This window comes from Lithobates pipiens, unplaced genomic scaffold (assembly GCF_037356315.1).
Source record: "Lithobates pipiens isolate NorthernLeopardFrog02 unplaced genomic scaffold, aLitPip1_a1.2 Scaffold_27, whole genome shotgun sequence".
Taxonomy (NCBI): Eukaryota; Metazoa; Chordata; class Amphibia; order Anura; family Ranidae; genus Lithobates; species Lithobates pipiens.
The window spans coordinates 87408024-87429068 of NW_027507788.1; the positions used below are offsets into that span (position 1 = coordinate 87408024).

The 21045-nt window shown below is 46.2% G+C and overlaps 1 protein-coding gene and 1 long non-coding RNA gene across 3 annotated transcripts in view; one reads left to right on the top strand and one right to left on the bottom strand.

Moving 5' to 3' along the window:
* Positions 1-4331: 4331 nt before the first annotated feature.
* The window catches only part of LOC143933965 (interferon regulatory factor 3-like), a 77738-nt gene continuing 61024 nt past the window's right edge, over positions 4332-21045 (top strand). The window contains exons 1-2 of one of the 2 annotated variants that reach the window (XM_077457178.1): positions 4332-4476; positions 6766-6949. In XM_077457178.1, the coding sequence (XP_077313304.1) occupies positions 6785-6949 (165 nt within the window). In that variant the 5' untranslated portion in view covers positions 4332-4476; positions 6766-6784. The remainder of the gene's footprint in view (positions 4477-6765; positions 6950-21045) is intronic. The other variant, XM_077457179.1, reaches the window with a different exon arrangement.
* On the bottom strand, positions 8495-19397 carry LOC143933964 (uncharacterized). The gene is made up of 2 exons (XR_013263179.1): positions 18883-19397; positions 8495-8749 (listed from the first exon to the last, which is right to left on the bottom strand). It is a non-coding gene; the product is annotated as an uncharacterized LOC143933964 (long non-coding RNA).

The window sequence follows — 21045 nt, forward strand, 5'->3', positions numbered from 1 at the left end:
TCCTCCACCGTTAGGTCTCTCCATTCGTAGGGACGGGCATAATAAGATGTCGGATTTTTCAAAATAAATTGTTGTGCATACAGGTTGCACTGGGCCACAATTGACGACAACATATCCTCCGTAAAAATTAAATTAAAAAAATCTATTGGGGTAAAATTCTCAGTGTCCACCTGGACTCCTGGCTGGGCAGTGAAAGGGGGAACATTGGCCTCTCCTGAATTAGGAGGAGGCCACAAGGGGTTCTGAAGGGCATAGGGAAGGCCGGCATGGCTCCTAACCCTTTGGGGCTGAGATGAAAGCCCACTGGTACTTGGCCTTTCTTGCCGGGGCACTGCGGTGCTGGTGGACGGCACTGCGGTGCTGGTGGGCAGCACTTCGGTGCTGGTGGATGGCACTGCCTCACTAGAACGCCTTCGTTTGATGCGCCGGATATCTTCCTCCTCGGATTCAGTCAGTGTTTCACTACTGAGGACTGGCTCATAATTTATGTCGGCTTCAGAATCCGAATCTGAAAAGGAATCTGAAGAGGAGAGCTCCCCGTTGCTCTCGTCGGCCGTGGAAAGAATTTGGTGCGCCTCCTCGGCGGAAAAGACTCGTTTAGCCATGGTTGCTGGTTAAGCCTGCACTGATGGGCACTGATGAGGTGGCACTGATGTGCACTGATGAGGTGGCACAGATGTGTACTGTTGAAGCAGCACAGAGGTGGCACAGATGGGCACTGATGAGTCGGCACAGATGTGCACTGATGAGTCGGCACAGATGTGCACTGATTGTACAGATGTGCACTGTTTAGGTGGCACAGATGGGCGCTTTTGAGGTGGCACAGATGGGCGCTTTTGAGGTGGCACAGATGGGTGCTTTTGAGGTGACACAGATGGGCGCTGTTGAGGCGGCACAAATGGGCACTGATGGGTCGGCACAGATGTGCACTAATTTATTGCACAGATGTGCAGATTTATTGCACAGATGTGCACTGATGAGGCGGCAGATGGGCACAGATGGGCACTGCTGAGGCGGCACAGATGGGCACTGCTGAGTCGGCACAGATGGGCACTGCTGAGTCGACAGATGGGCACTGCTGAGTCGGCACAGATGGGCACTGATGGGTCGGCACAGATGTGCATTGATTTATTGCACAGATGTGCAGAATTATTGCAGATGTGCACTGATGAGGCAGCAGATGGGCACAGATGGGCACTGCTGAGGCGGCACAGATGGGCACTGCTGAGGCGGCACAGATGGGCACTGAGGCGGCACAGATGGGCACTGCTGAGGTGGCACAGATGGGCACCGATTTTTACAGATGGGCACCGATTGGCACTGGCGTGCACTGGCGGTGCACAGATGGGCACTGGCGGGCACTGGCGGTGCACAGATGGGCACTGACGTTGCACAGATGGTGCACAGATGGCACAGGTGGGCACAGGTGGCCACAGGTGGGCACTGGCGGGGTAGAGATGGGCACTGGCAGGGTAGATATGGGCACTGGCAGGGTAGATATGGGCACTGGCGGGCACAGATGGCACAAAAACACTTTTTTTTTTGAACTCACGGAATCTCTCTCCTCACACGCTATCTCTGTGGAGGAGACAGATTCGGCAATGGGTGATGATCTCATTTGTTTACATTTGAGATCATCACTCATTGGAGGTGGCGATCGCGCTGTAAACGGCCGCTGTGATTTGCCGTTTACAGCGATCTGTGATTGGCTGTGTCCAGGGGACACGGCCAACACAGATTTTCCCCGATGCGTGCTCCCGGGAGCGCGCGGGGAGCCCTTAAAGGGGACGACGTCAATAGACCTAGTCCCGGCATTCGAGATCTGCGCTGTAGCCGTCATTTGACTATAGCGCGGATCTCAAGTGGTTAAGAATGCTGTCAGAAATAGAAGTGCTAATAGTTTATTTTTTATCAGTTAACAAAAGGGAAAGTAAATAAACAGCAGAGCAATCCAAATCAAATCAATATTTGGTGTGACCACCTTTTGCCTTCAAAACAGCATCAATTCTAGGTACACTTGCACATTTTTGAAGGAACCTGGCAGGTAGGTTGTTCCAAACATCTTGCAGAACTAACCACATATCTTCTGTGGATGTAGGCTGCCTCAGATCCTTCTGTCTCTTCATGTAATTCCACACAGACTCGATGTTGAAATCAGGACTCTGCAGGGCCACCATCACTTCCAGGACTCTATGTTCTTTACTCTGAAGATAGAACTTAATGCCATTGGCTGCATGTATGTGGTTGTTGTCCTGCTGCAGAATACATTTGGGGCCAGTCACACACCTCCCTGGTGGTATGGCATGATGGATAAATATCTTCCTGTATTTCTTTCTCAGCATTGAGGGCACCATTGATCCTGATCAAATCTCAAACTCATTATTGTACCTCTCTCCACTCCAGCCCTTCGGTAAACAAACTACCTTCTGCTACAGCCAAATATTTCAAATTTTGACTCATCAGTCCAAGAGCACCTGATGCCATTTTTCTGCACCCCAGTCCCTATATTTATGTGCATAGTTGGGTCCCTTAGCCTTGTTTCCACATGGGAGTGTAGCGACCATAACCCTTGGCAGGGCGGCCTTAACTTTTGGGCTTACCGGTTACCTCCTCTTGGCTTGTTCTTCCATGTCTAGGGGTTCCCAGAGTTAGTACCCAACAACATTGGACGCTGACACCATAAAAGTCCTTTAGAAAAGGTTTTTATTTGCAGGGGTAACATCCAACAACACAGTCTTGTATGGGAACAGAGGGCAAGGGTGAAGAAACTCAGGCACCTTGAACTGCAGATATAACAAAGTCTCTAGTACCACCCAGAGAGTAGCCACTCGCAGCTGGGTGCTTCAGGGCTGAACAAATCTCTAGCCAGAGATTATGGCAGTCAGCACTTTGATCCAGAACTTGTGAAATCTCTGACCTTGAACAAGTTATAACTGGAAGTAAACAGGAACCTTTTTCCTCAGTACCTGGAATGTTCTCTGTCTCCTTGACGGTACTGGAAAAAGTGTGGATTCATCAATGTCCTTCACAACTCAGCAACCAGGCACTTCTCAGGATGCCAGCCTGTTGGCCCCCATCCGAAGTGTCCTCCCCCGGTCGCTTACACGAGCTGCGGTGCCCCTCCAAGCCGAGAGCACACCCAAACGCCTTGAATCCTCCCTCAGTTACTGCGCCTCGGACCAGCCAGTTCCGAGACTCAGGAACAGACGAATCCCTACCCCAGACCAAGCGCGTCTATTGGGGTTAATCAACCGAAGCATGTTGCGGAGCGACGGACGCTCCTGTGACTGAGACCCCTCGCAGGGCTACCCCGGTCCAAAATCAGAAACAGACCGCTATGGCCTCATGAACGAACCGGGAACACGTGACTTCAACATGTTAAGTACCCTTCCCCAGACTCCTCAGCGGGGCCCGGCGCGCCCACTGTTTGGCTCCGGGGAAGCTGATTCCCAAAACGTCCAACCAGGCATGGTTCTGGCCTGTCATGTGCACCTAACTGTACACATGACCAGGCAGAACTCTAACACAGCCCAACCAGACTGATGTCAAAGTTAAACCTACACAATTAACCCTCAGAACCCCTTTACTGTTCTGAGGCAAAAACGAAATTTGTACATGACAGACACTTTGTCCAAAGTGTCATCACTACAGGAGGTATGGCTTTTTGGCCACAATTCTTCCACGAAGACCATTTCTGGCCAGTAGATGGGTGTACCTGAGTCCCACTGGTTTCTGCCAGTTCTGTGCTGATGGCACTGCTGGACATGTAAGCATGATGTGTCTTTCATCTGCTGCATTAAGTTTCCTTGGTCGACTACTGCATATACGGTCCTCAGTGTTGCCCATTTCTTTGTGCTTCTTCAAAAGAGCTTGAACATCACATCTTGAAACCCCAGTCTGCTTTGAAATCTTTGTCTGGGAGAGACCTTGCTGATGCATTATAACTACCTTGTGTTTTGTTAATGTGCTCAGTCTTGTCATGGTGACATGAAACTGTCTTGCATTTTGTAAATTGATAAAAATAAACAATTAAAATATTAAATATTTTTGAAAGCATTCTTACTTTACAGCATTTCTTCGCACCTGCCTAAAACCTTTGCACATTACCGTGTATACAAATATGTTTTGTCTTTCTTTTCTGTTAAACTGAATGGGTTGTTTTACATGGCGAGGGTTCACATATACATTAATGAATGTAAACAGAGTGGAATCCCCAGTATTGTAACCTAAACTTGTAGTGCCACCTAGGGGTCATATTTTGTATTACCAAACTGGAACTTTTCATGGGAGGAGCAGAAAGTCTGTAAAACAGCATGCAATAGTTAGGAAACTGAAACTGCTCATTCTACTATAAAAGTTACTGCTGACAGCCTTCCAATGCACCAGATATCCGCATATCCGCACACTGCAACTGATCGCACACACCTGCAGGATTTCCAATAGAGTTGTTATCTTACCTGGCATTCAACTTTTCAGGTACGAAGCATAGGTATCCCTTTAAATGTTTACTGAATAAAAATGTTGGGCCTTTATATGAGACAACGACTGCTGTAGAGTTTGTGTGTCTCCAATGAAAGGGGGGGGGGGGGGGGGGGGTGTTGGGACTTTGTGAAGCACACCACCTGAACCAAATGAATCTATTAGTATGAATTATTTATTGGTGCACATGGATGCATGTGGGACAATATATACAAATATACAATATATGATAAAATTCCCCTAAGGGCTCATTCAGACAGGTTCTGAGACAGGTCCTGTATGCTGAGCCACTTGCTGCATCTGCATCCACCATAAAGCTTCACCCATAGAAGTGGGTGCACAGAGCCGAATGCAGACAGTGTGCGTTTGGGTAAATGCATCCCTTTCTGTCTGCGTATCAAATTTTGACATGCGGTTATGTCCACGCAGCTGCTGCATCTCAATTGAGTTTGACTGGACTGCCTGCACAGAACACCATGCATCCCCACATGGTGCACGGCCATCACACTGGGCATGGACACATATGTTCCATGTGAATGAGGCCTAATTGTCATGTGGGCCAGATAGCAGGAAAGAGGTGATATCGGATATGGGATTTTTTTTTTAAATCATACTTACATAGGTGGATGCTGCATCTGTCCCCCCGCCATCTCTAAGGCTGAGAACCGAGTAATCAAACACCGCGATCACTCAGTTCTCTAGTGCTCCCTAAGCAGAGGGCTGGTGACTCTCAGTCTCAGTCTCTCTGCTCTGACCCCCTGAAACCCACCGCCCCAGCGCTCACTGACCAACACTGTGCTGTGGAGTGGAGGGGGTTCTGGCAGATAGTGTCCTGCCATCATATAGTGTCCGCCCTGTACTGCTCATGCGCAGTACGGGGCAGAAGGAGCTTCGGAAAATCTCCGAGGCTGAATGGCGCCTGCGCCGTGAGTGGAGGTGGTAGCCCCACCATCCAAGCGGACATAGGGTTCGGAAAATTAGAGGGCCCCTCGCGGGCCACGCTTGGGGCTCGGCCTCGCTGCGCTCGGCTCTTTGTTATTCCTTCTCTATGTCCACTTGGATGATGGGGCTAGAACCTGGACTCACGGCGCAGGCGCCGTTAATCCTCGGCTATTTTCGGAATCTGTGTTGCTGTGTACTGCGCATGCGCAGTACACAGCGGACACTATCTGATGGGGGGCCTTATATGATGGGACACCGGCTCCAGCTGAGCTGGGTGCCAGTCCAGGAATGTGAGCGGACTGGCTCCGTGACCTCAGCCCGCTGTCATCTAAAAAATGGGGCACAGGAGTGCAAAACAATCTGCACTGCTGTGATCCACCCGGAGAAGTACAGGCAAACATATCCTTGAATTTTTTTTTTTTTACTTTTCGTGTGTTTATTCATTACTATTTTATGAGACATTACTGTCCACTATTCATTGTTTTCTATTTATAAGCTACACTGTATATATTTTGATCAGATAAACATTGCACTTATGGGAAGAGAAATACAAGTGCAGATAAATACTAGTCATTCCATTGCTAGCTTCCTTTTTACAGCTTAATTAAACATGGACTTCTGCTAACAAAAGAAAAGAAGCAGTTAATGAGTTCACTAATATCAATGGTCTGGTCCATAGACACCTGCACCCCCTGTAGTCCTAATATCAATGGCCTGGACCATAGACATCTGAAGCCCCTGTAGCCCTAATATCAATTGTCTGGTCCATAGACATCTGCACACACTGTAGCCCTAATATCAATTGTCTGGTCCATAGACATCTGCACGCACTGTAGCCCTAATATCAATCTACACCCCTTGTAGATTTAATATCAATGGTCTGGTCCACAGATATCTGCACCTCTGTAGCCCTAATATCAGTGGTCTGGTCTGTAGCCATCTGCACCCCTTGTAGTCCTTATATCAATGGTCTGGTCAACAGACATCTGCCCCCCTCCTGTAGCCCTAATATCAAGGGTCTGGTCCATAGACAGCTGCACCCCCTGTAGCACTAATATCAATGGTCTGGTCCATAGACATCTGCACCCCCTATAGCCTGATATCAGTGGTCTGGTCAACGGAAATCTACATCCCCTGTAACCCTAATATTAATGGTCTGTTCCACAGACATCTGCTACACCTGTAGCCCTAATATCAACGGTCTAGTCCATAGACAGCTGCACCCCTCTAGCTAAGCACTAATATGTTGAGATAACATATTATTCAAATTCCATTTTACAGAAGAAAAACATGCATCTGCAGTGTTCATCCCCTGATATCTTGTCCTTATCATTTGAATTCTAGACATTTTAAATTCTACAGAATGGCATCCAGCAGGCCCCTCATTATCCCCTGGTTGATTGGGAAGATCAATAGTCAGATGTACCCGGGAGTGGAATGGATCAACAATGAAAAGACTCAATTCAGGATTCCCTGGAAGCATGCACTGAGGCAGGACCTGTCTGAGGATGACATCAAAATTTTTGAGGTATTCATTCTTGTTTAGTGTAATTTCTATTGTGGAATATATTTAATTTTGTTGTATTGTACCACCTGGGTATTAGACAAATACTGAGGGATTTGTTGTCATAAGGACCATTATTGGGCCTCCTGGTCCCTGACAATGAGCTACAGTCATTTTTAAGGAGCATTGGCTACCTGTTTCCTGGGATTTGTCCAGCCCTGACACAACCAAACGTATTGTCTTAGGTTGTTCATGAATACATTGTGTAAAAATCAACTTTACACATACTGATCCAGTTAGATCAAACATCCAAGGGTCATTTTGCAGTAAACTGATTTTAGCACGGTTATCATTTTAAACAGTCGGCATCTAGATGGGGGGAGGGGGGGTGTACCTGCCCGGGGCATTGATTTTGTTTTTGAACCCAGTATTCCATGGGATAGGATGGTTCTGGAATGATGCTTATGACCTTGGTTTAGTGCTCATGTGTTAGTGTGCATTGAGTGTGGTTTTGAGGCTGCAAGACATTTTCTGTAAAAAAACAGTGAGTTGTAATGAACCTTGCTCTAACTTTAGGTCTAGCCATGACATAGGGGTCGAAGGATGGAACCAAGATGCGCAGCAGGGGACACAGGCATCTGACACCCCTGGAAGTGTAAAATGCCTAAGATTCTTAAGCCTGCCACATATAATGTAGGGCCACTGATAAAGCAGTACAGCTGGCCCTCCTGTACTGGGCCCGGGCCCATCAGTTCAAAAGGGGGATAAGTTCTAATATCTGCTCTTTCCATCAGCTGTCCCCTGTATGTGTGTTCCCCCTCCCCCGCAGCCCTACTGTCTTCTCTCCTTTCCTCTCTCACCAGCAACTGCTGCAGGCACACAGGGATAGTTTCAGGTGGGAGGACCAGTAAAAATGTAATCTACTGGTCCTCAATACTTCATATTCCTGATATGTGCCTGTTGTACCATGTACTTGTATGACAAAGTATCCTGTTCTCTTTGTATTGCTTTTTATATAAAATTCCTGGTATTCCATCTGGTCCTTCTGCTTTCCTATTAAAAACTATAAAAAGCAGGAGAGCACCGTGTGGACAGTTCTCTAGCAATGCTTGGAACTCAGCCTAATTTTCTCCAATGATCAGACTTGTCCTGACATGCCCCTATTGCACAGCCATTCACTGGGAATCTCAGTGTACTGCTGTTTCTCGCCCACCAGCTCTCAAAGGGTTTGTAAACACATGTGAAGAGCAGTAAGCATTTGGATCGCTTTTCAGAGAGCATCCATAGGCAACCATAGTGCTTAGAAGTTAAAATGTGATATTTTTATTTTCTTATGTTAAAAAAAATGAAAAATGATCTTTCCATAACATACAGTACATATCATGTAGTGTAACTTTAAGACAGACATCACCCAAAGCGGACAGGCCACTCCCAAAATTAGAAGGCCATAGAGAAACTGTGCATCTTGTTAGGTGTGACCTCAACAAGTCACCTATTTGTCAGGTTATGTTACCGTTTCCCAATTGTTAGTTAGAGTTCTTATCCAAGCAAAGAGACACGGAGATATTATTCAGTATTTCTGCTCAGAAGTCCGTCGTTAACTCTGACTGTCTCTGACTGACTCTGGCTCTGAGGCTTCTTTATTACATCTTTTATAGACAGAAAAGAGCAAACATCAGCAAATGTAAAAAAAACAACATTTTTGCAAAGGAAAGACAATTCTCCGGGTGTTATCAGCTGATAAGACAATCTTCTGGGCGTAGACTGCTTTTTAGGGCTGATGCGGCCTCTTCTTGATGAGTACGTGACAATAGATGACGAATCCTTATTTTACAAAGAAGGATAGAAAAATACATGTATTTAGTATGACATAAGGTCAACCATTTTGTTTAGACACCCCTTAATCCTTACATTTCCCCCTTTGACATCACCCCTCCCTCTTGCCCTGGGTCCACCTGAACAAGTTCTAGTCAGTCTATATCCAGAGTACTCTCCCTGACCGCGAGTTGTCAGAGGGGTATACACCCATCCCCCTGGACAGTACCAACATCTAAAATTCAGGAAGAGTGGCTTTTCTGACAGATGGGTGATGTCAAGAAACTAAATCCACCTATCTTCACAAAAGTTCCATCTTTTCCGCATCATTTACCTTGGCTTTCTTGCAAAAGCACATAAACAACTTAAAGCATGCATAAAAGAAAAATACGAATAAGAGCACCACTATAATCGTCATTGCTGCCTTCTTAACCCAAGAGAATAACCCTGAGAAACTAAAAGTTCCACCAAACGGATCCCAGTCGCGACCAATATTTCGGGCCTTCTCTTGTAAATTCTTTACTTCCGTACGGTGTTGTGCAATGATGTCATAATAGTCAGGTACCTCAATGCTGGTGTTATGTATCCAAGTACAGCACTCATAGTCCTCAGTAGTTTCACAGAGTCCTGTCAGTGCTGCACTCATACTTTCAATTGCTAATTCATGTAATTCTAATTGTTGTCTGATGGCTCTGGTCTCCAGATTTAACTTAGTAATGTCATCAGAGTTTTTCTCCAAAACATCATTAATAATTCCTGTATAGTTATTTAGTCTTTTCATTAAGTCTATACCCCATCCTGTCCAGGACGGGAACCAAGCCCATGCCATGTCCTTCTTCAGGAATATTTCTCTTTTACTACGATACCTGAGGGGATATCTAGGGTGCATGCTAGCTTCTAATAGGTGATCACCTCGTTCATCACCTACTACTCCCATTACTGGTACTAAACTTGCGAGGTAGCACCATCCCTGAGCTCTTCTAGGTATCCAAGTATAACATTTATCCTCACAACAGATGTATATATTGTTTCCTAGAGCTACTGATCTTGAACTGATATCATTTCTATAACGAGAGGTGTATCCATAGAGGGATAAGTTGGATACTAACCACCTAACATTATTATCCACAATGTTAGTGAGGAAGTCAGATAATGTCTGGTGTGTGCTGGAATTACTGGGATAGAAGCTTCCATTTAATACGACAATGGACAAATTAAACTTGCTGTCTTGGCATTCTCCATTTCCTCCCGTTGTGTTCCCTAAGCTGAAACACCAATCAGGGAAAAAGGCGAGACCATTTGACTTAAACATTACTGTCTCGCTGGTATTTGTTCTAATTATGTTAATGCTACTGTTAGCAAGATCAGTATAGTTTATAGGAACTGCCATCAGTGGTATACTTGCTGTGCTGGGGTGTAATTTGCTACAAATCCAACATTTCTCATATCCTGACTTCTGGGCATAAGCATATTTAAACTTCAGTAATAACATTTTTTTAGAAAATCCTTCATCCTTGTGTATTTTATTCTGTGAGGTAACCAAACTATTAGCCAGGATTACTGAAACAATAAAAAGATACATGTTGTCATTTGCCAACTGGCTCCTTTTTACAATGAGAAGCGTGGATCCAGGTAGGTTTCCCTTCCAATTTCACTGAGGTTGCTGTAATCAATAGCACCTGGAAAGGACCTTCAAACCTTGGTTCCAGTGTCTTTCTGGTATGTTTCTTTACATACACATAGTCTCCTGGTTGTAGATCATGAGTACCTGTGACAGAATTAGGGTCTGGAAGAGAAGAATACACACTCTTGTGGATTTTAGTCAGACGCTGTTGCAACTGTATTACATACGTAGTTAAACTATCACATTGTAATTGCATACTTTGAGGAAAATATAAACCTAATCTAGGTGCACTTCCAAACAGTATTTCATATGGGGATAACCCTGTTTTTCCTGTTGGGGTGTACCTAATAGAGAACAAAGCTAAAGCTAGGCACTCAGGCCATGGTTTGTTCAACTCCTGCATAGCCTTTTGTATTTTCAGCTTGATTGTACCATTTACTCTTTCTACTGATCCTGAACTCTGTGGGTGGTAAGGAGTATGAAAACTTTGTTGAACCCCTAACATTGCCATCACATTTTGCATTATTTCTCCCGTGAAATGTGTCTTCTGGGAGACCAAACCTAGGTATCAGCTCAGTAATCAGTTTCTTGGCGGTGGCTTTTGCCGTAGCTGATTTCACAAGATAACTTTCGGGCCAGCCTGAAAATAGGCAGATGCACACGAGAACAAATTCAAAGGGGCCGCTCTTAGGCATTTGTATGTAGTCAATCTGCAGTCTCTGAAAGGGATATTGGGCCCGGACCTGATGTTTACGTGGGGTTTTCACTCTCTGTCCTGGGTTATTAATCAGACAGATTTGGCATGCAGCACAGTAGTTCCTTGCAGTACTACTGAATCCAGGGGCTAGCCATCCTTGGCTTACAATCCTATACATAGAATTGGAGCTGACATGAGTGGGTAAGTGAACAGCCGCTGCCATTGCGGGGTATAGAGAAGCGGGTAGACATATTTTGTCTCCTTCTCTCCATACATTGTCAAGGCCTGGTGCAGCTCCCTCCTTAACCCAACGGTCCTTCTCAATAGCCCCTGCTTGTTCCTGTAGTTCCATTAGCTGCTGCCATGTGGTTTCGGGCATACTCACCTGTACCGTGGCTAAGGTCTCAGGGCTTACTTCCCCTAGAGCTGCCTTCTTTGCAGTTAAATCTGCAAATGCGTTTCCTTTTGCCTCAGTTGTTTTTGCGCTCGTGTGTGCCGCTATCTTCATGATGGCTACTCTTTTAACCTTTTGAAGATTGTTCAGGACTCTTTTGATTCCTTCACCATGTTTAACAGGTGTGCCTGCTGCTGTAAGGTAACCTCTAGCTTTCCATATGTGGCCATAATCATGTGCCACACCGTAGGCGTATGCGGAATCAGTGTAAATGTTCCCTTCTTGTCCCTCCAAGTGTTCTAGGGCTTTCTCTAGAGCGGTTAGTTCCGCTTCTTGTGCCGACATGTGTGCTGGTAGTGACTTTGCCTCAATTACCTGTGTGTCCGTTACCACAGCATAACCTGTGTGATATTTACCTTTGTCATCGGCAAATCTACTACCATCTATGTACAGTGTGTGTTCTGCATTTGTAATGGGTATGTCTGTGACATGTGGGAACCCCGTGGTTTCTTGTTCCATAAGTTGAAAACAATCGTGTTCATCAGATGTTATGTCATGAAATGAAAGTGTGTCAGAATCCTGAGTATCTTGTGCTGTATCTACACCATTATCATCATTACTCCCCCCTGTCAAATCTGTCTGTAATGGTAAAAGCTGTGCTAAGTTAAAAGAAGTGCATCGCTGAAAGGTAACATTGGGGGGTAGGAGCAAAGTGCATTGTAGACGCAGCTGCCTTGCCATTGATATGTGTTTTGGTTGGACCTGTGATAAGATGGCGTGTATGTCATGTGTGGTATGTACCACTACAGGATTGTCTAAGACAATTTCTGAGGATTTGTCAATGATAATTGACACTGCTGCAACTGCTCGTACACAGGACGGTGATCCTCTAGAGACAGGATCGAGAGCCGCCGAGAAGTATGCCGGCCTTTGTTTGATGTGTTGTTGTGTCAACACCCCTGTTGCGTGTCCCGTGATTTCAGCAATGTACAAATGAAATGTTTTGGTATAATCAGGGATCCCGATCGCAGGTGCCGAAATTAGTAACCTTTTTAAGGTGCTAAAAGATTCATGACCTGCTTCTGTGAGTACATAGGGTACTATTTTCAAGCAATCATATAATGGCTGCATCAGAGAACTGGCATGTGGTATCCATTGTCTACAATATGATACCATTCCCAGAAACATACGAAGTTGCTTAAAGTTGCGTGGGATATTCATTTGTCTTATGGCCTGGACTCGGTCTTCAGTGAGATGTCGAGTACCCTGGGATATACAGTGGCCCAAAAAGACAACCTTTTTCTGACATACCTGTAACTTAGTTCTATTCACCTTGCACCCTTTTTCAGCCAGGAATTGTAACAATGATAGAGTGGCTTTTAAACAAGTATCGTTATCCGGACAACATAACAATAGGTCATCTACATATTGCAACAATACACAAGTGTCAGGCGGTTGCCATTCCCCCTATTTTTACTTTTTAAGGTTTAGTCAGTGGGGCATCGGACAAAAGACCGTCATAACCACTTATGGGTATGGTGTCACGGGACGTCATGTGTGGAGGGACTACTGAATCAGACAACAGACTGCGTGACGCTCCTGTGTCAACCAAACAAGGAATATGTTTACCTTCCACCTTCATCAACATGTGGAGCCAGAGGCGGCTCTTTAATTAGGCAAATTAGGCGATTGCCTTAGGCCTCGCCCACAGGAAGGGCCTCGCCATCGAGCGATTGCCTAATTTGTCTCTGAGGTGTTGTGCTGCACTGTCTGCTGCTGTGTGGAGTGTCTCTCAAACGGCGGGGTGAGCGAGCGGCGGGCGCGCTGCACACAGCTGCAGACAGAGTGAGCTCCGCGGCGGTGGATGAGGGGGGTGATAAGAGTATGTCCGACTGTCTAATATGCATGGCTTAGGCTGCCTGTGTGTCCAATAGCAGCAGCGCTGTCCTCCGAGTCCTAGCCCTTCCTTCCCCTAACGGCGGCCCCATTGCATGCCGGGAATTGTAGTTCTCCCACAGAGCACAGGCACATAGACTTTAACATGGCCGTCTGGTGCCTGTGCTCTGCAGAGACTACAACTCCCAGATTGCACTGCAGGGCAGAGCTAGAACATCATGTGTTGCTTCTCCAACTGAGTCCTGCTGCCTTTACCAATTTGTCACCAAGGCGAGGAGCAGGATCATCAGGTACAGTTTATATATAGGTTTTTCATATATATATATATATATATATATATATATATATATATATATATATATATATATATATATATATATATATATATATATATATATATATATATGAAAAACCTAACAACAATGCACCCCCACCAAATCTAAGAGTCCAAAGGCCATATTAACTCTGCATTGACAAGACAGTTTTATTTTCACACATTCTAAAAATAACTTTTCATCTGCTTTACTGAGGATGCTTTACAGTGGCTGTGTTTGATGGCATGGTGGCTGCAATTGATGGCACAGTGGCTGGGTTTAATGGCACAGTGGCTGCAATTATTGAGCACAGTGGCTGCGTTTGATGGCACAGTGGCTGCATTTGATGGGCACGGTGGCTGTGTTTGATGGCACAGTGGCTGCGTTTGATGGCACAGTGGCTGAGTTTGATGGGCACAGTGGCTGCGTTTGATGGCACAGTGGCTGCGTTTGATGGGCACAGTGGCTGCGTTTGCTGGCACAGTGGCTGCATTTGATGGCGCAGTGACTGCATTTGATGGGCACAGTGGCTGAGTTTGATGGCACGGTGGCTGCAATTGATGGCACAGTGGCTGCATTTGATGGGCACAGTGGCTGAGTTTGATGACACGGTGGCTGCATTTGATGGGCACGGTGGCTGTGTTTGATGGCACAGTGGCTGCAATTGATGGGCACAGTGGCTGCGTTTGATGGCACAGTGGCGGCGTTTGATGGCACAGTGGCTGCGTTTGATGGCGCAATGACTGCATTTGATGGGTACAGTGGCTGAGTTTGATGGCACGGTGGCTGCAATTGATGGGCACAGTGGCTGAGTTTGATGGCACGGTGGCTGCAATTGATGGGCACAGTGGCTGAGTTTGATGGCACGGTGGCTGCAATTGATGGGCACGGTGGCTGCAATTGATGGGCACAGTGGCTGCATTTGATGGGCACGGTGGCTGTGTTTGATGGCACAGTGGCTGCGTTTGATGGCACAGTGGCTGCATTTGATGGCACAGTGGCTGCGTTTGATGGGCACAGTGGCTACGTTTGATGGCGCAGTGACTGCATTTGATGGGCACAGTGGCTGAGTTTGATGGCACGGTGGCTGCAATTGATGGCGCAGTGGCTGCATTTGATGGGCACGGTGGCTGCATTTGATGGGCACAGTGGCTGAGTTTGATGGCACAGTGGCTGCAATTGATGGGCACAGTGGCTGTGTTTGATGGCACGGTGGCTGCTTTTGTTGGCACGGTGGCTGCGTTTGATGTCGCAGTGGCTGCGTTTGATGGGCACAGTGGCTGCGTTTGATGGCACAGTGGATGCGTTTGATGGCACAGTGGCTGTGTTTGATGGCGCAGTGGCTGCATTTGATGGGCACAGTGGCTGCAATTGATGAGCACAGTGGCTGCGTTTGAGGGCACAGTCGCTGCGTTTGAGGGCACAGTGGCTGCGTTTGAGGGCACAGTGGCTGCGTTTGATGGCACAGTGGTTGCGTTTGATGGCACAGTGGCTGCGTTTGATGGCGCAGTGGCTGCATTTGATGGGCACAGTGGCTGAGTTTGATGGGCACAGTGGCTGCAATTGATGGGCACAGTGGCTGCGTTTTGGCACAGTGGCTGCGTTTGAGGGCACAGTGGCTGCGTTTGATGACACAGTGGCTGTGTTTGATGACACAGTGGCTGCGATTACTGGCACGGTGGCTGCTTTTGATGGCACAGTGGCTCCTGTATCATTGTCCGCCCACAGTCTCTGACCATTTCCTGTATCATTATCTGCGCACAGTATCTGACCATCTCCTGCATCTTTGTGGCATGATTGTCTGTCAGCACCCTGTCAGTGGCTCCAACTTTTCATACCGTGTTAGCCAGGTAAGAGTTTGCTTGTTATTACCATAATAAAACCGTCTCCTGTATCATTGTCTCTGCAAGTCTCTGACCGTCTCCTGTATCCTTGTCCACACACAGTCTCTGACCGTCTCCTGTATCCTTGTCCACACACAGTCTCTGACCGTCTCCTGTATCATTGTCCACACACAGTCTCTGACCGTCTCCTGTATCATTGTCCACACACAGTCTCTGACCGTCTCCTGTATCATTGTCCACACACAGTCTCTGACCGTCTCCTGTATCATTGTCCACACACAGTCTCTGGCCATCTCCTTATTCATTGTCCACACACAGTCTCTGACCATCTCCTGATTCATTGTCCACACACAGTCTCTGACCATCTCCTGTATAATTTTCCGCAGTCTATGACCATCTCCTGCATGATTGTCTGTCAGCACCCTGTCAGTGGCTCCAACGTTTGATACCATGTTAGCCAGGTAAGAGTTTGCTTGTCATTACCATAATAAAACCATCTCCTGTATCATTGTCCACAGTCTCTGACCCTTGCCTGTATCATTGTCTGCACAGTCTCTGACCGTCTCCTGTATAATTGTCTGCATAGACTCTGACCATCTCCTGTATCATTGTCCACACACAGTCTCTGACCATCTCCTGTATCATTGTCCACACACAGTCTCTGACCATCTCCTGTATTATTGCCCGTACACAGTCTCTGACCATCTCTTGTATCATGGATGTGAGGTCGGTGACTGTCCTTTAGCTGGATTGGACTGTCTCTTAGCTGGGCTGTCTCTTATCTGGGACTGTCCCTTAGCTGGATTGGATGGGTCGGACTATGTCTATCAGCTGGGTTGGACTATGACTATATCCCTCAGCTGGGACTGCTCCTTAGCTGGATTGGACTTGTTGCATTAAACAGGTTATGTTTTAGAATATGTTGTAAAATTACTTTTTTTTTTGTTTTATACTTTGTTGACAAATTAATTTCACATTTATGAGACAGCACAAAGGATAATGAGTAGGCAGCTGCACAATTTGATCTATATCTGTGTGCGTGTAACATATATACCCACCCACCCTATGTTTAATGATATTTGATTAAAGAATAATTGGCTAGAGAAATTTATAGAAACGGTGAATTCATAGTTCATAGGAATTAAGTTAATATATGCATTCATACAGTTAATTTTTATCATTTTTATAATATTTTTCCCATTATGGGCGTGAGTGGGGCCTCATGTCTAAGTTTTGCCTAAGGCCTCAGAAAGTCTAGAGCCGCCTCTGTGTGGAGCATTTTGTTCTCTGATTCAGCTAGGACTGGGGCAAGTCATGCGGTCGGATCGTCCCTATCATTGGTACGCCTCTGTCTGTAGTCCCTCGTGTCTCTGTCCGTGTTTCCTTCCTGTTCGTCTTTTATCCTTTTCCTACAGTCTCTTTTTATATGTCCCACCTTGTTGCAGTAATAACAGGTAAGAGGTTTACGGGAGGAATTCCCTCCTTCATTGACCCGGGCAACAGTGTTAACTCCCGGTGTCCTTCTGGGTTTAGTTTCTGCTAAATCAGCCTCTATGCCTTGTGCTTTCTGCAACAATGTTCCTCTGTCCCGTATGGCTCTCCATTCGGGAGTACATGCCTTCAGTTTGTCACCTATTTGGGGTACTAGTCCTTCCATAAACTGTCGATTGAAAGCCCTAATGGTGACGGGTAAGGCTAAATCTAGACCTTCGTCAGCCATCATGCTTTCCATGTTGAGGTAAAATTCTGTAACAGTCTGACCTGGGGCCTGTTTTATGGGCGCTGTCGAACCCCTTTCCTGCTGTTTCCCTTGGCAAAATTCTCATAACTGAGCAATAAACAGGGGTCTAGAGTCTATATGACGAGGATGTACTCCTGGCGGATCTGCCGCTGGATCCCCTTGTGGTCTAAGTGGGGTAAGTTTAGTCATGAATTGATTAAACATTGTTAGTGTCATTTTATGTCTACACAAATCTTCCCCATCTTGCCAAGTTGCTTCATGTGTGTCTAGTAATTGTGTCACGAATCTACAGAATGCGGCAGGTTTTGCTACGGGATCAGGAGCATTCTGTATTAATGCCATAAGAGTGTCAGCCGACCAAGGTGTCCATGTCCTCAGAACGACTTGTCGGGTCACTGTAGGTGGCTGTCCTGCTTGACCCGCATTTGGATTATTTACTTGTATTACCCTAGTCCGACTATGGACTGGAGCTACGGGCTCTGGTCTTTGAGCTCCGCAATGTACACATTCCTGTGCCCAGTCTGGGTTCTGGATACCGCATACTCGGCATACCCATCCTCTTCCTCTTAAGGAAGGATAAAGTTTTGGTCTTTCATTACCTGGTGTGGTAGTGTTATAAGGAGGTGGAGTACCTTCCGTATTTACCCTATCGCCGGGAGCAGAAGGAAGACTTTTGTGTCGGACCTTCATATCCCATCCACCCTTTTCCTGACAATACTCCCATCCCTCCTCTTCAGCCCTGTTGGAAACCTTAATTAAACATTGTATTTGTGATACCCATCTGTTCTGCAATATCTCTCCCTGTCTGTCTTTCTTTATTTCTTCCCAACCTTCTACACTTAGCCCATTTTCTCCATCCATCCCCAATTTCTTGAGAATCCTATTTGTGCCCTGTGCCTTATCCTTCCCATACAACATTGTAATTATGTCTTTAACAGCATAACATTTCTGAGATTCCTCCTGGGGTTTACCATGTGTCTGGCCCATTTTGACAGTCCTGCCTAGGTGGCGTTTGGATCACTTACTAAGTGTCTCGTTGCCTTCTCCTCCTAGGGTGCCAAAATACTAAAAACCTCTCCTGGATGAGATTTCTGAAATCGAATTACCTTATATGCTAGCCAACTGACAAATATTATGACCAGACTGACGGCTACAACATATACAAGCATTCCCTTTTGGTGGCCAAACACATATGACTAGGTCTCCGGGCTTTGTGGAGACCTTATTTCCCTCCCATTACCATGGAATCTCTCAGCATTCGTTTCTTATTCCTGCTTTATTGAGGCAGTCAGGACTTATACTTTCAACCCGTTTTTAGGCTCATGAATCAAAAAGCGTATATCAAACTTAAGTGTCGGACCCCCAAAGTACTCTTACGAGTTAAGGGCGCATTCCGTTACCCATTGGGATGATATATGTTTCAATTCACACCATACAAACAGGGCTTATCTCATTCACAACAGACAGATGACAAGTAGACAGACAAGAAACAACGGTAACATAAGCCAAAATATTAAGTTCAAGACCCGCTTACTACAGAGGTTGGTGTTTACCTGAAGAACAATTCAGACAGATCAGGTGGGCACAAATCTAAGAAGCACAGAGTTTATAAGAAAATAAAGCTTTTCTTACCTGCGCAGGATTTGTCTGTGGTTCTTGATGTGCCCAGCCTTTTTGTTCCGTCCTTATGTTCGTTCGCCTCTTGTAGTTTCTTCAGCGAGTCCCTTGTTCGCGGCGCCAGAAATGTTAGGTGTGACCTCAACAAGTCACCTATTTGTCAGGTTATGTTACCGTTTCCCAATTGTTAGTTAGAGTTCTTATCCAAGCAAAGAGACACGGAGATATTATTCAGTATTTCTGCTCAGAAGTCCGTCGTTAACTCTGACTGTCTCTGACTGACTCTGGCTCTGAGGCTTCTTTATTACATCTTTTATAGACAGAAAAGAGCAAACATCAGCAAATGTAAAAAAAACAACATTTTTGCAAAGGAAAGACAATTCTCCGGGTGTTATCAGCTGATAAGACAATCTTCTGGGCGTAGACTGCTTTTTAGGGCTGATGCGGCCTCTTCTTGATGAGTACGTGACAATAGATGACGAATCCTTATTTTACAAAGAAGGATAGAAAAATACATGTATTTAGTATGACATAAGGTCAACCATTTTGTTTAGACACCCCTTAATCCTTACAATCTCAATGCTGAGCAAAAAAGCATGTCTGTTTTGACGCGAGACCCCATGTATGGGGGATAGAGAAACTTTTGACAATCCTAATACTGCTATTGGCCTGGCGGTCTTTTTTTTGCAAATATAAGTTTATTCAAGAATTTTCACACAAATAGGGTAGAGCCCCCAAATAGGAAATTACAACATAGACAGTGGAGGTCGCAGCCTCCAGGATGTGCAGCACATTAACAGAAATACGACTCCCAGCTGATATATTACATCGTGAATAGTAATTCGACTGTTTCAGAACCACCCCCTCTGTCGGCTCCGGCAGAGGGGGGCCAAAAATATACCAGAGCCAGTCAATGTCTCAGCTTCTAGATCCATAGGCCGGGATCATGACCGCAGTGAGCAGTCAGCAGGTCGTATTGATACAAAAAGAAAAAGAGGGTCAACAATTAGCGCACCCACAAGAGAGAAAAGAGGGGGAGGTGAAAAATACAGAACAGAAGGAAAGAGAGAAAAAAAAAAAGGGGGGGGTGGGATAAAAGAGAGAAGCAGTGAGAAAAAAGGAGAAGGATTAAGGGAGGAGGGGGATAAGGGAAGGAGGGCAAGGGAAAGATTAGGGAAGGGGAGTGGAGGTGATTCGGAGTTCCCAATAGGAGCGTCCCTTATCGCCCAAGGAGGGCTCTGCCTTCAGTCGAGTACACAAACGTATTCCAAAGGGACCAGGTCTTTCGGTAAATTTCTTGCCTTTCCTGGGCAGTCATTAGCAGATCTTCCATTTTGTTAATTTCTTCCACCCGCCGTAGCCACATCGCCACGGAAGGGGGAGTTTGTTGCTTCCAGAGCAAAGGGATGCAAGATTTGGCCGCATTGGTGAGATGGCGCAGTATTGTACGCACATATCTCTTAGGGGGTATGTCCGACATATGTAAGAGGAAGAAGGCTGGGTCATTCGGGATTTCCCACTCCGTAAACTGTTGGGCAATGTTTCGGACTGCCGTCCAAAAGTCCAAGATCTTGGGGCAGGACCAAAAGACATGTAAAATCGTACCTCCATCTTCCCCGCAGCGCCAGCAACATGCCGATGCGTCAGGGAAGATACGGTGGAGGCGACTAGGGGTCAGGTACCATCTCGTGAGGATTTTATAATTCAACTCCTGTGTCTTGGTGCATATAGAGGATTTCAGGGTGAACCGCAGAGTCTGTGCAATCTGCGCAGGTGTGAAGGTGCAACCCAGGTCCCCCTCCCATTTCGCGAGACTGGAGAGACGGTGCGCTGGTGGTGGCGTATTCAGCTGTACATACATCTTAGAGAGAAGTCGGGAGATAGGTTCCGTGCCAGAAAAGTGCTCCTCAAACTCGGTCAACGGTCTAGAATAGGCCGCGGGGTTCGGGATGGACTGAAGAAAGTGATGTAAACGCGCGGCGTCCCAAAAATTTAAACCATAAGGACATCTGAGGTCCATAAGGTCACTGATAGAAACCCAGCCGTCACGCTTTACAAACTGAGAGGCCCTAGTAAGGTCGGAATCCCGCAATTGACGAAACTGCATAGCCGGTAAACCCGGCGGGAATCCAGGGTTGCCGAGAATTGGTGTCTGCGGTGACGACCCGTTCGTTAGGG